At 43.2% G+C, this 13,476-nt stretch overlaps 1 protein-coding gene across 6 annotated transcripts in view; it reads left to right on the top strand.

Annotated features, from left to right (window-relative positions):
- Positions 1 to 13,476, top strand: part of DPP6 (dipeptidyl peptidase like 6) — an 801,122-nt gene that overhangs the window by 521,934 nt on the left and 265,712 nt on the right. For all 6 annotated transcript variants that reach the window (XM_086394726.1, XM_086394729.1, XM_086394730.1 and 3 more), the window contains exon 5: positions 11,788 to 11,862. In XM_086394726.1, coding sequence (XP_086250852.1) covers positions 11,788 to 11,862 — 75 coding nt within the window. The remainder of the gene's footprint in view (positions 1 to 11,787; positions 11,863 to 13,476) is intronic.

Here is a 13,476-nt window from a genome sequence, read left to right as displayed (position 1 = left end):
GAGAGAGAACTGTGTACCTGTGAGGCTACCTGTAATCTTCAGGTTTCTCTTAAAACGACCCAGAACTAGTGGTGACATGAACATGAAGCAGTGAATGCCTGGGTCAGGAGTTTAGACCATTAACCTGCAGTCTGACCCCTAACCTCATTCTCCTTCCCCAGCCTCACAAGCAAGGTCCCATAGGGTGGGTACCCCAGCCCACTGGCCTTAAGCATTGTCCTGGCTCCTTGGCTTCTGTGACTGGCTCTTTCCCGGGATGGATCAATGGAAGGGAATGAGACTGAATGCCACTCACACTAGCCAATCTAGCAAAATGGTTTATAGATCATTGATGATTATGCAAACGAGAGCTTGCGCTATGCTGGGCTCACCTGGAGGGGTCTCACTTGCCCCCCAAACAACTTCCTTTAACAAAAAGGAGGTCATTTGTCCCTTCTCACACCTTCAAATGGTAGAAGTCAGATCATGAAATATTTTAGAACTCCACAAATAGTTTAAGCTGTGAGCTCAAGGAGACATTTAGCATTCTGTGGTAATTCCATCCTGGTTTGCACTGTTACTTGCATTCTTTGGGGGTTTTTATGTTATCTTCTGATGGGCGTTTTCAGACCCTTATTATTTGGTAGTGTATCATATTTGGTGTGACATGATAACTGACTTTAGGAAGCATTTACCAAAAGATCCTGGCCAGGGGACTTCCCTGGTGGTGAAGACTTCTTCCAATGCAGGGAGCGCAGGTTTGATCCCTGGTTGGGAAGCTAAGATTCTGCATGCCTTGCAGTCCTCTCCCCCCAAAAAAACCCAGAAAGCAGAAACAATGTAACAAATTCAGTAGAAACTTTAAAAATAAGTACACATCTGAAAAAAATCTTTTAAAAAAATCTCGGTGCACTTGCTGGTTTTTTGAATACTTTTGAGGCGTTCCTTTTAGATTTCTACGGGAAATGAAATCACAAGCACGTCGTCTGGGAGCCGGGGACCCGTGCTGCTCAGCTGTAAAGCTCATCGGAGGCAGGTCCGGCCTGGTTTAGTTTTGTCTCTTCCACGGTGCTTGGCACTGTGACCTGCACACAGTAGGTGGTCCATAACTGTATCGTGTGAATGAACATAAAAGGTCACAAAACAGGAGTGAGCCGTCGGTCCCCCGGAGCATCAGTGCGGTAAGGATGGGGGCGGTTTCTGACCCAGCTCCTCCCCACGCTGGCGTTGCTGTCTGCTCGCAGCGGCAGGCCTTCAGGCAGCTGTGCAAGCTCTGTGCATCCTCTCCCGCCTCCCAGGAGCGTTTTCTGGACGACATGAGCAGACAGACGTGGCACACCTGGATGTGAACGTCAGTCAACGCGGCTCAGGATTGTGGGAGAGCCCCGGCGGATCAAGGCTCCGGCAGGATGAGCCAGTGGCGGCTCTAAATAGAGATACCCAGGGAGACTCGGTCAGCAGACCGGGATGTGAACGTCAGTCAACGCGGCTCAGGATTGTGGGAGAGCCCCGGTGGATCAAGGCTCCGGCAGGATGAGCCAGTGGCGGCTCTAAATAGAGTTACCCAGGGAGACTAGGTCAGCAGTGGTGGATGGAGGATTAGCATCCTTGGCTTTGAGCCCCTTCCCTGTAGGACTTGGGTCTAGGCTGTGTCCCAAAATGAGGCGGGTGCCTTCCCTCCAATTTCTAAAAATAAAGTCTAAGCCAGCTTTCACGTGGACTCTGTGCACGCAGCACTCATTTTACTGAGTTTTTCAGATACTGTGTTTTTTCCACAAATTGAAGGTTTGTGGCCACCTACGTCAAACAAGTCTTTTGGTGCCATTTTTCCAACAGCATTTGCCCACTGTGCGTCTCTGTCGCATTTTGGCAGTTCTCACCATACCTCAGATTTTTCACTCTGTTTGTTATGGGGAACTGTGATCGGTGATTTTTGATGTTGCTATTATAATTCTTTGCAGGGCACCCTGGGGAGCACCCATATAAGAAAGCAAACTTAATTGAAAATGTGTGTTCTGACTGCTCCCCACTCCCAGCCATTCTCCTGACTCCCTTTTCTCAGTCTCTCTGTTCCCTGAGACTCAACAGTATTGAAATTGGGCCAGTTAATGGCCCTACAAGGTCCTCTAAGTATTCAAGTGAAAGGAAGAGTCACATTCCAGGCCTCTCACTTTAAGTCAAAAGTCAGAAGTGGTGAAGCGTAGTGAGGGAGGTCCTCAAAAGCCGCAACAGGCCGAAAGCTAAGCCTCTGGCCATTTACCCACGTTGTGAATGCAAAGGAAGAGTTGTTGAAGGAGGTGAAAAGTGCTCTTCCAGTGACCACACGAATGATAAAGCAAAATAACCTCATTGGTGTCGTGGAGAAAGTTTTAATGTTCTGAACAGAAGATCTGAACAGCCACCGCATTGCCTTAAGCCAAAGTCTAATCCAGGCAAGGCCCTAACTCTTCAGTTCTCTGAAGCCTGAGACAGGTGAGGAAGCCGCAGGAGAAAAGTCTGAAGCGAAGCCTGAGACAGGTGAGGAAGCCGCAGGAGAAAAGTCTGAAGCTGGCAGAGGCTGGTTCGTGAAGTCTGTGCAAGGAAACCGTCTCTCTAGCATCTAGTGCAGGGTGAAGCCAGCAAGTGCTGATGTAGGAGCTGTGGGTCATCCAAAAGACCTAGGTAAGATGATCAGTGAAGGTGGCTACAGTAAGCCACACAGCTTCAATTTATTGGGCTGGCCAGAATCTCAGCAGACGGACCAGATGAACTTTTTGGCCAGCCCGATAAATGAAACAGTCTTATGTTGGAAGAAGACAGCATCAAAGACTCTCATAGCGAGAGAGAAGTCAATACGTGGCTTCAAAGCTTCGAGGGACAGGCTGACTCTTCACAATGAGGGTTAATGCAACTGATGACTTTCGCTTGAAGCCAGTACTCATTTACCATTCCAAAAGTCCTAGGGCCCTTAAGAATTGGGCTAAATCTACTCTGCCCTGTGTTCTATAAACAGAACAACAAAGCCTGGATGATGGCTCATCCGTTTACCACATGGTCTGCTGAATATTTTAAACCCACTGTTGAGACCTACTGCTCAGAAAAGAAGATGCCTTTCAAAATATTACTGCTCATTGACAATGCACCTGGTCCCCAGAAGCTCCGATGGAGATGTACAACAAGATTAACATTCTCATGCCTGCAAACACAACCATTCTGTAGCTCATGGATCTAAGAGTAATTTTGATTTTTAAGCCCATAAGGAAATATTTCATTAGAGTATAGCTGCCATAGATAGTGAGTCCTCTGATGATCTGGGCAAAGTCAATCGAAAACCTTCTGGAAACGACTCACCATTCTAGATGTTAAGAACATTCATGATTCATGGGAAGAGGTCAAAGCACCAATGTTAACAGGAGATTGGGAGAAGTTGAGTCTAACCCTCACGGATAACTCTGAGGGGTTCGAGACTTCACTGGAGGAAGTAATGGCACATGTGGAACAGCCGGAAAACTAGAATTAGAAGTGGAGCCTGAGAATGAACCTAAATGGCTGCAATCTCATGATAAAATTTGAATGGATGAGGAGTTGCTCTTATGGATGAACAAAGTGAGTGGTTTCTTGAGATGAAGTCTACTCCTCAGAAGATGCTGTGAAGATGGTTGACACAACAACAAAGAATTTAGTGTGTTCCCTCAACTTACTGAGAAGCAGCAGCAGTAGGTTTGAGAGCGCTGACTCCAGTTTTGAAAGACATTCTACCGTGGGAAAAGCACTTTCAAACAGCCCTGCCTGCTACAGAGAAATTGTTCGTGAAGGAGCAGTTCATCGGCGGCAGACTTCACTGCTGTGTTGTTTCAAGAAATTGCCACAGTCATCCCACTGATTCTCTTTCTCCAGTGCAAGTACATTTAAAATGGGCTTAATAACATAAATTTCACAGGGGCTGAAATTCTTACAGAAACTCACCACCATCTCTCCAATTCTTCTGAAACATAGTAGTTGTAAAAATTCTCCACCAGATGCAGTGTTGGCCTCTGCTTGAGATTTCAGTATCTAAAGTGGAAATAGTCTCTGCAGATTGTGTCATTCAAACCCTTCCTTTCTTCCGTGAGGAAACCAAGAGGGTCCACAGACAACCGTGACTTGACCTCCACTTCATGAGCTGTGGATCCAGCAGGCTGGTTCAGCGTAGGCCACCGTGTCAGCTGCGGTCCCCATGCTCTTACGCTCTCTGCACTTACGATACCATTGGTCAGCCAGGAGCTGCACGGTGGGTTCAGTCATTCAGTGTACTGTTTACATCGTTCCAGGTGTTTGGGAAGCAACTGAGCGATGCGTCCAAGGTTAATAAAAATATTTACGTCTTCTGACTCCTTCCAGGGAATTTGTCATAAGTAAATTTTCTAAAACGTTTCTTACAATAGTGAAAAGGCATGACACTTGAGAAATGAGATAAGTAAGTAAAAATAGGCTTCCCTCGTAGCTCAATTGGTAAGAGTAAATTAAAGGGACTTCCCTGGGTGCTCCAGCAGTTAAGAATCCACCTTGCAATGCAGCGGATGTGGGTTCGATCCCTGGCTGGGGAACTAAGATCCCACGTACCTCGGAGAAACTAAGCCGGCATGCCGCAACTGCCGAACCCACACACCACGACTCGAGAGTCCTCATGCCATGGCAAAGACCCAACTAAGACCCAAGGCAGCCTAACTGCTTAATTAATTAACATGATGTTGCCCTTAAAATAATAGTTATGAAGGCTACAGAGTATTAAATAATGCAAACATGTTTATGATGTTTTAGTAAATAAACACAAAAGAATGCAATATAATACACTTCAGTTAACACCTGTCAGCATCATCCATGTACCCTGAGAAGGCTGGGAAGTCAACCCTGAGTTCTGACGGTAGCTCGTCTCATTGGGCGGTGAAATTTTGTACATTATTTTGCAGTGTGATGATTTCCATAATTGCTGTTTCAATGCCATTCACTCAGTAATTTTAATCAGATTTTAAAAAATTCAACCTCACATTCCAAAGACATTAGATTTCTTCCACTGATGAATATGTAAGAGCTATAGATGGTTCCTGGAAATACTTGGAAGAGAAAAACAAGCAAATAGAAAAAATATCCTGTTGTTACGCTTATGTCAGACTTTCTCAACTTTTTATGTCTTTACTTGTTTAATTACTGATCGACTTGTTTTAATTACTTATTTAAATTGCTGGATTAGCATTTAAATGAAAAGCCTTTTTGTTTCTCTAATTTCTTTCTCTCTTTGATTTTATATCATCATGAGACAGTAGAATTTGAATTTTTATCTCACTCTCTAAAAATGAATGAATTCTAACTCCCCACAGGGAGGGACATAATTACAAGTGTTCTTAGAGCTGTTCCAGACTCCAGGAGAGAAATGGCCAAGGAAATCCAGAAGGTTCTTCCCTGAACTGGTGCCAACAGACCCCCAGCTAGGACACGTCTGTGGTGGGGCCGGCTGTGCCCGGCAAGCACTGCTGCCCCAAGCTGACTAAGTGTTTAGCCATCAGTAGTATGACTAAACTGGGCCCCCGAGTCAGGGCTGTGGCAGAGGAATAGCCTTGTTTTGTCCGTAATTCAGACGGTCAGCTCTGGCTCCGACAGTGTCCAGGGAAAGGTTTTGTTTGGCCCACAGAGTAGCTTTGTACAAACTCAGTGTCCACATTTCTGGCTTTGCTTTAAAAATTGTATTGGCAGCAGCAAAACATACTATTCTCACAGATAGCAGATCTGGCTGGTGGGGCCGGGGCAGCTGGCCCGTCCGCAGAGTGACCACAAGCCTTGGCTTCTGACCAGACTGGCCTCGGCGTGTCAGAACTTTGAGTCTGCAGACAAAAGGGCAGCCTGAGAAGTCAGCATCTTTTGCAGGAACACTGTAGACGGCTGTGGTCCACGTCTGTGTATTCTGTGTTTCTTCCCGTGTCTACTTGGCTCAGCGCATCCTCTCTGTCCTTCTGTGTTTTTCCTTTTTCCTCTGGGGTCTCAGATGACCCCTTCCTTTGTATTCCTGATGGTTTCTTTTACTTTTTCTCCTTCTCTTCCTTCCGTTTCTTTGTCTACCTCTCATATGACAAGACAGAACAAAAGACAGAAGTGTTTTTTACTTATTTTAATTCTCATTTTCATTCTGTTTTTAACCTTTTAATTTGCATATAATTGTATATATTTAACTTTATAAATTGTATAATTTAACTCTTTAAACTATTTTCCAATGTTTATTTTCTTTGTTTCTATTTAAAATTTTTTTATTGAAATGTAGTTGATTTACAATGTTGTCAGTTTCTGCTGTACCTCAAAGCGATTCAGTTATATATATATGTAAATATACATATATATAGGCTTCCCTGGTGGCCCAGATGGTAAAGAATCTGCCTACAATGCAGAAGACCCAGATTCAATCCCTAGGTCAGGAAGATCCCCTAGACAAAGGAATGGCAACCCCCTCCCTTCCCTGGGAAATCCCATGAACAGAGGAGCTTGGTGGGCTACAGTCCGTGGGGGTCACAAAGTCAGACACAGCTGAGCAATTAACACTTTCACTTTCATATATATACACGTGCATCTGTCTCTCTGTGTGCTCAGTCGTGTCCAACTCTGCAGCCCTATGGAATGTGTGTGTGTATATGTGTGTGTGTGTGTGTGTGTGTGTGTGTATGTGTATATATATATATATATATGTATGTATATATCCCAAACTCCCAATCCTTCCCTCTCCTGCTTTTAATTTTAACGTAGGTGAGTAGAATATGTTATATCAATACTTGTGTTTGTAAAAGACCTGAGAAGAAGTCCAGGCGCAGCTCCGTGTTTCTGCCCCAGACCTGTTCCTCTGTAGGGGAGGCTGGGCTGATGCTGCTCTGCGCTCACCGCTGCAGGGCATCATTCGACCTTAAGGAGGAGTCTTCTCTGAGTGAGACCCTGAGCTGCACGAGGAGGTGGGTGGCGGGATACCAGATTCATAAAACACAGTGTCTACTTCTGGGAAGCTTTCAGCCCAGGTATAAAAGAAGGCAGCATCTGAATGAAATATGTTCCAAGTTGTAGTCCCATGTGGGACGGGAATAAGGAAGGAAGGAGGAAAGGGTGTTAGCCTTGACAATAGATGAGGTCTTGAAGAGGGAGCATTCCAGCCACCCCTGGAAGGCAACTGTGGTCTGCAGACCAGTGGGAAGTGGCATCCTTACAGCATGAACAGATGGAGTCAGGAGGGTTCTGGACACACGGAGAAGTCGTGACCTGGTGAGCTTGTCCAGGAGGGGCCTGGGAGGCTGTGGCTTAAAAGTCCTGGAAAAGAAAGTCACATGTGTGGTACTTTGTGGGTCCTCTTTACTCTGTGGGAGATTGGAACGGATGGGATTTTCAAGGACAACTATGTGTTTTAGGAAAGTCTAGACTCCAGTATAAAAGGGTATTTGGAGAAGAGAAAGACTCTAGGTCAGGAGCCCGCAGGGGCTGCTTCAGGTCCAGAAGAAGAGAAATGACGCCCTGAATGGAGGGAGAAAAGCAGAGATGAGATGGGTTTACGTTGTGTTGTGGAGGGAGAACCGGGAAGACTTGGAGACGCTGCGTGTGCAGGCAGCTGAGAGCTGAAGCAGAGGTCTGGGTCGTCCGGGGGATTTGAGCCTTGTTGGTGAAAGAGTGGGCCATCTCAGGGAAGTCGGAGATCTCGGTCAGGAGACGTCAGCCCAGGTGGGCAGACGGCCAGGGAAACTGAGGAAGAGGATGTGCAGGGTTTACACAGGATAAATCAACGATGATTGATATTTGAGAGCTCACAGTGCGACAAGAAGTAAAACACGGTATATATATTATCTTATTTAACTGAAATCCTTAGGAGTCTTATGAGTGGGAACATTTACTATTTATCAATAAGAAGGCTGAAGTTTATGAAGGTTAAAATAATTTTTTCAGAGTAATATAGCTGTTAACTGGGACTCCCGAGAGCTGAACTCAGCTTTGCCTAATTCCAAACAAAGTTATTTTTAAATTGCATGAGGGATGCAGCCGCAGCGTCTGCACCCACAGGGATCCATCACCTTGAGACTGAGAAGGGGGCCCAGCTTCAGATGCATTTTCATACCTGTGGTCCCCCGTGGCGTGTCACAGGATTGCTCCTGGAGGCCACCTCGTATTGACTAAAATAAAGATTACAGATGCAAAATAGTGCATCAGCTTAGCATAATGCAAAAATCAACGATGCATCTAAGTGCACGGAACGGTCCTTTTCCAAGGTTAGAGGGAAGTCGGCTCGGGAAGCCACCGGGAGATGTTTCTCGGCGGTCGAGCTTTATCGTCCTTGCAGCCTGTTCTCTAGCGACTGCGCTTTCGAGTCTTCTCTGGCTGTCACAGGCAGTGCTGGGAGCAGCACCCGGGGCTGTCTGATCCCAGATAAAGTGGTTTCCAGGGGAAGGAGGGGCCCAGGTACAGGCCGCACCGCCTGGCCCATTAGTTCCCTTCTTCCTCACTGCCTAGGGAGGCGCAGTCACAGCCGTCCATGTGCTGTTTGGTGCGGGCTTCCGTGGAGTCCACCGTGTCCTCCGTCTGTGTTCAGCCCCAGTCGTGTCCGACAGCGTCCTCTTGGAGTTCATTTAACCTGGCCACTGTTTGGCTTTTGTGTCATCAGTACTAATCTTGTGCATTTTACTTGTGTATTCTTTTTTTCTTTTTACGAGGAGATTGTTTTCACAAAAGAGCCTGTGGATATATTGATGCTTTCTGCTCTTTGTTTCCCTTCTATTACTTGGTAATTTGGAGCATCCTACATTTTCTTTCTTTCTCTCCCGCATGGCCCCCTCTCCTTCTCTGCACTCAACCACACACCTGTGTATCTAGTACAAGAAAACAGGGCACAACCATTTTGATGCCTATCTCACCAGAAACATGCCCCCCATATATATATATAATATACATATATATATGTATATGTATATTATATATATACATCATCTTTATAGACCCAGTATTTTTTAAAGTCAGAATAGTGCTATTAAAACATTCTGTCACTGATAACTAAATAGCCCCAAATAATGCAAAGTATAAACTCTACACTGATCTCACTAGCGAGCGTAAATGCAAAAATTATAGATAAAATATTGGCAAGTAGAGTTCAGTCGTGTATGCGAATAATAGTGTTCTCTGAACAGTGAGATGTGATCATGACAACGGCATTTAGGTGTCAGGAAGTCAATCAACAAAATTCACTGCAACCGCACAACAACAGGAAAACACTTAAAATTTGCCAGAAGATGCTGAAAGGGCATCTGATAAAATTTATCAACCACTCCTGACAAAAATTCCAGGTAAGATAACAGTAAAAACAGCTTAAATAGCATAAAGACTATTTATCATGGACCAATGAGCAAAGAAAATCATTCTAAATGGCAAACAATAAAACCATTTCAATTATAGTCAGGAAGGAATACTCAACATCACCATTAATATTTAATATGTTCTTGGATGGTGGGAAATGCATTATACAAGCAAACTACATGCTGAGTACAGGAAAATATATCTCTTTTCTGATAATGTAATTCTACTTCAGAAAACCTAAAAGACATTAGTTTTTTAAAAACTACTGTAATTAATAAGAAAATTTATTAATATAGCTTTAATACATAAATAAATCAATACCTTCTCTATTCCTTAACATGAATATCTAGAAATAGAAATGGAGAAAATATTCCATTTATAGCATACAAACAGTACAAAGACCTAGGATAAATCTAAGGAAAGTGCTAAGAGTTAGAGTAAAGCAAACTATAAAATCTTGTTGAAAATTTGAAAAAAATAAAAAGATACAATGTAATCTTAAAAGTATTAAAAAGCAGAGACATTACTTTGCTGACAAATATCTATAGTCAAAGCTATGATTTTTCCAGTAGTCAGGTAGGGATTGAAATTTGCATCATAAAGAAGGCTGAATGCCAAAGTATTGATGCTTTCGAACTGTGGTATTGAAGAAGATGCTTGAAAGTCCATTGGGCTGCAAGGAGATCAAACCAGTCCATCCTAAAGGAAATCAACTCTGAATTTTCATTGGAAGGACTGATGCTGAAACTGAAGCTACAATACTTTGGCCACCTGATGCGAAGAGCTGACTCATTAGAAAAGATCGGGATGCTGGGAAAGATTGAAGGCAGGAGGAGAAGGGGTCGACAGAGGATGAGATGGTTGATCTCGTCTTTCATATGCTTTCCGTGGACATGAGTTTGAGTAAGCTCCAGGAGATGGTGAAGGACAGGGAAGCCTGGCGTGCTGCAGTCCATGGGGTTGCAAAGAGTCGGACACAACTGAGCAACTGAACAGTAACAACAGCAATGTAATCTTAGGCGAGAATACAGTATTTAAAATGTTAATTCTCTTAAAATTGATATAAAACTTTAACAGAATCCTAATTAGAACTTTGAAACAAATAATGCTGAACATTTGATAAAATATTTTAGTCAACATACATAGTATAGTCAAAGCTACGGTTTTCCCAGTGGTCATGTACATATGTGAGAGGTGGACCGTAAAGAAGGCTGAGCACCGAAGAATTGATGCTTTTGAACTGTGGTGCTGGAGAAGACTCTTGAGAGTCCCTTGGACTGCAAGGAGGTCCAACCAGTCCCTCCTAAAGGAGATCAGTCCTGACTATTCATTGGAAGGACTGAGCCTGAAGCTGAAACTCCAATATTTGGCCACCTGATGCGAAGAGCTGACTTATTTGAAAAGACCCTGATATTGGTAAAAATTGAAAGCAGGAGGAGAAGGGGATGACAGAGGATGAGATGGTGGGATGACATCACCGACTCAATGGACATGGGTTTGAGTAAGCTCTGGGAGTTGGTGATGGACAGGGAGGCCTGGCGTGCTGTGGTTCATGGGGTCGCAAAGAGTCGGCCACGACTGAGCGACTGAACTGAACTGAAACATCTAATGTCTGCATGTGGTCATGGCATCATTTGTAGAGTGGTGCATGCCAAGCTGACAATATTGGGCTCTCTCACTGGGTGTGAGGGTCTGTACAGCAGTGCGAGTGCTTCAGAGAAGACAGACAAGTTGAAGGGAAACACAGCATTTTTGATTATTTCATTTATGTAAAATCACCTGTGTGCTGTGAAGAAATTTGAAAGAAAACATGAGCCCTCTATCCACTGACTTGTGACTCAGTGTCCATGGAGGTGCAAAGGCAGGTTGCCAAATCAGGTGTGGAATGCGATTCTATTTTAGGAACAAATCTGCTTAATATAAGCTTCTAAGTATAACAATGAGCAAAGGAATGTACGCTTAAAGATGTGTATCAGTTGCTCCGTGGTGTCCGACTCTTTGCGACCCCATGGACTGTAGCCCGCCAGGACCTTCTGTCCATGGGATTCTCCAGGCAAGGATACTGGAGTGGGTTGCCATGCCCTTTTCCAGGGGAGCTTCCCAGCCTGGGTCTCCTGCATTTCAGGCGTAAACTTTACTGTCTAAGCTACTAGGGAAGCCCATGTTTAAAGATACAGAGAGGTTGGGAATCTTGTGGGAAAAGAATTGTTTTATGTTTATTTACATCAACTTGTCTCAATAGATATAATATGTTTTGTTGAAATTTGAAAAACAACAAATAAGGTGTAAAAGAACATGATGTAACTGAACATTATCCCATTAGCCAAAAAAAAGAACATAACCATGTTTAACAGACTTTAGCAAGTTTTCTGCAAAGGAATCTTATTGATAAATTTTGAAGATGGCACCATCAGGCACAGTCTCATTGCAAGGTTTTGAATTATATGTATATGTTTTAAAACTCTTTGCTGTTTTTTTTTCTTTTAGGAATCATTAAGAGCCATCAGATATGAAATATCTCCAGATAGAGAGTACGCTCTTTTTTCATATAACGTGGAACCAGTGAGTACTCGTCTTTCCTATTTATAGAAATGTGTTTCTTTATTCTAATACCGTATTAAGTATTTTCCCTTGAATCTCTATTCTTACTGATCTTTGAATCCTGTAATGGTTAATGGATTCTGGGATAGTCTCCTTTTATGCCACACTGCCACCTAGGAGAGAGCAGAGGTATGAAAGTCTTTTTAGCAGAGGAAAAAAAAAAAAAAACTCCTTTAAAGGCCTATTTCATAGGATTTCCTTGGTAACAAAAAAATTGTCCTTTTATAGATTTACTTTACCCTTTTGTAAATTATTTTTCTTACCATTTTCTCAATCACGCCATACATTTTATCCTAAGAACAAAAAACGACCTCCAGATTCTCCCTAAATTAAAATCAAGTGTTAATTATCTCCTGGCATCACAGTATTCTAGAAAAGACTTGAATTGTCACTTTCTCTGTATAAACCCTTGTTTCTAGCACTTCCTATATGAATCTCCCGTAAAATTTCACTAGAATTTTTTATAAAATCTCATCCTGGTCTTTGGTAGCACTCTAAAACTGGGTCTCTCTTCTTTTTAATGTACTAATATATTAGAATTCATTTTGGCTCTTTAAAATGAGCGAGAGGGTACAATGTATTTAAGTGAAACAGATGTTTGGCTTCCAAGAGATTAGCAGCTTTAGAAATATGCATCAGTGGAACTTTTTTCTCTGGCAAATAAAATGTAGAATTCCGCTGCTTTCTAGCTCTTTTGAGACTATTCTAATTGGAGTTTCGTGAAGCTTCTGTGAGATGTAACGGTACTTGCATCATCATTCATGTCTGAGTAGCTCCTTGGTGAGTTTGAGAGAATCTTCCCCCGGCACGAGCCGGGCAAGCTTGCTGAGTTACACACCAGCGAGGAAGCTGGGGTTTGCATGGAGAAGCCACTCCGATTTTAGACATTGTAGAATTTCTTTTCAAAGTAACTTGACAGCTGGTTTTTTATTTCTTGACAACTGGATTTCAGTCTCAATTAAAACTTCAATTGGAGATTTATTCCTCCAAAAGTGGATCTTTTTAAATTCTCCATCTTCAGGTTTCCATGTACTAGTTTTGAAAATGTCCATTATGTAAAAGTTTTCATTTTCTCCATCTGAATCCTTTGGAACAATTGGTCATCTATCTATTTGATTAGGGAAGTCAGTGAACTTGACATACTAGCTTTGGGACTCCATGCATCCTACACCCAACCCTACACACCTCTGAGCGTGATGGTCATGGCTTATAGTATTCCAGCCCCTTTCACCACCCTTGGAAGCTGCCAAAAATGTAACCTCCACCCTTGAACAAGAGAAGAATCCCAGTAGATATTTGAAGGACTTTTGTAGGAATGGGGAAATGAATGCTGAGTTGCTCCGAGGAGAGAAAACCAATGCCCAAGTGAGAAAAGCATCAAAATAAACTTGGTTTCAGGTCATCTTACTCGACAGTCTTTTAATAATAGGAGGAGCTCAATAGAGGGATGAGTTGCCGTGTTTGGTAATGAGCGTCCTGCTCCTTGAAATTTCGAAACAAAGTTTGTATTTGTTCTTCAGAATCTTTTAGACAAGCTTCTCCTACCTACCTACTTGGAGTGCCTGGGACCCTGTG

The sequence above is a fragment of the Bos grunniens genome, chromosome 4 (genome assembly GCF_055505025.1).
Source record: "Bos grunniens cultivar Pamir isolate PY7600 chromosome 4, Bosgru_T2T1.0, whole genome shotgun sequence".
NCBI lineage: Eukaryota > Metazoa > Chordata > Mammalia > Artiodactyla > Bovidae > Bos > Bos grunniens.
The sequence above is the reverse complement of the archived record's forward strand: the minus strand, read 5'-3'. Positions and strand labels throughout refer to the sequence as shown.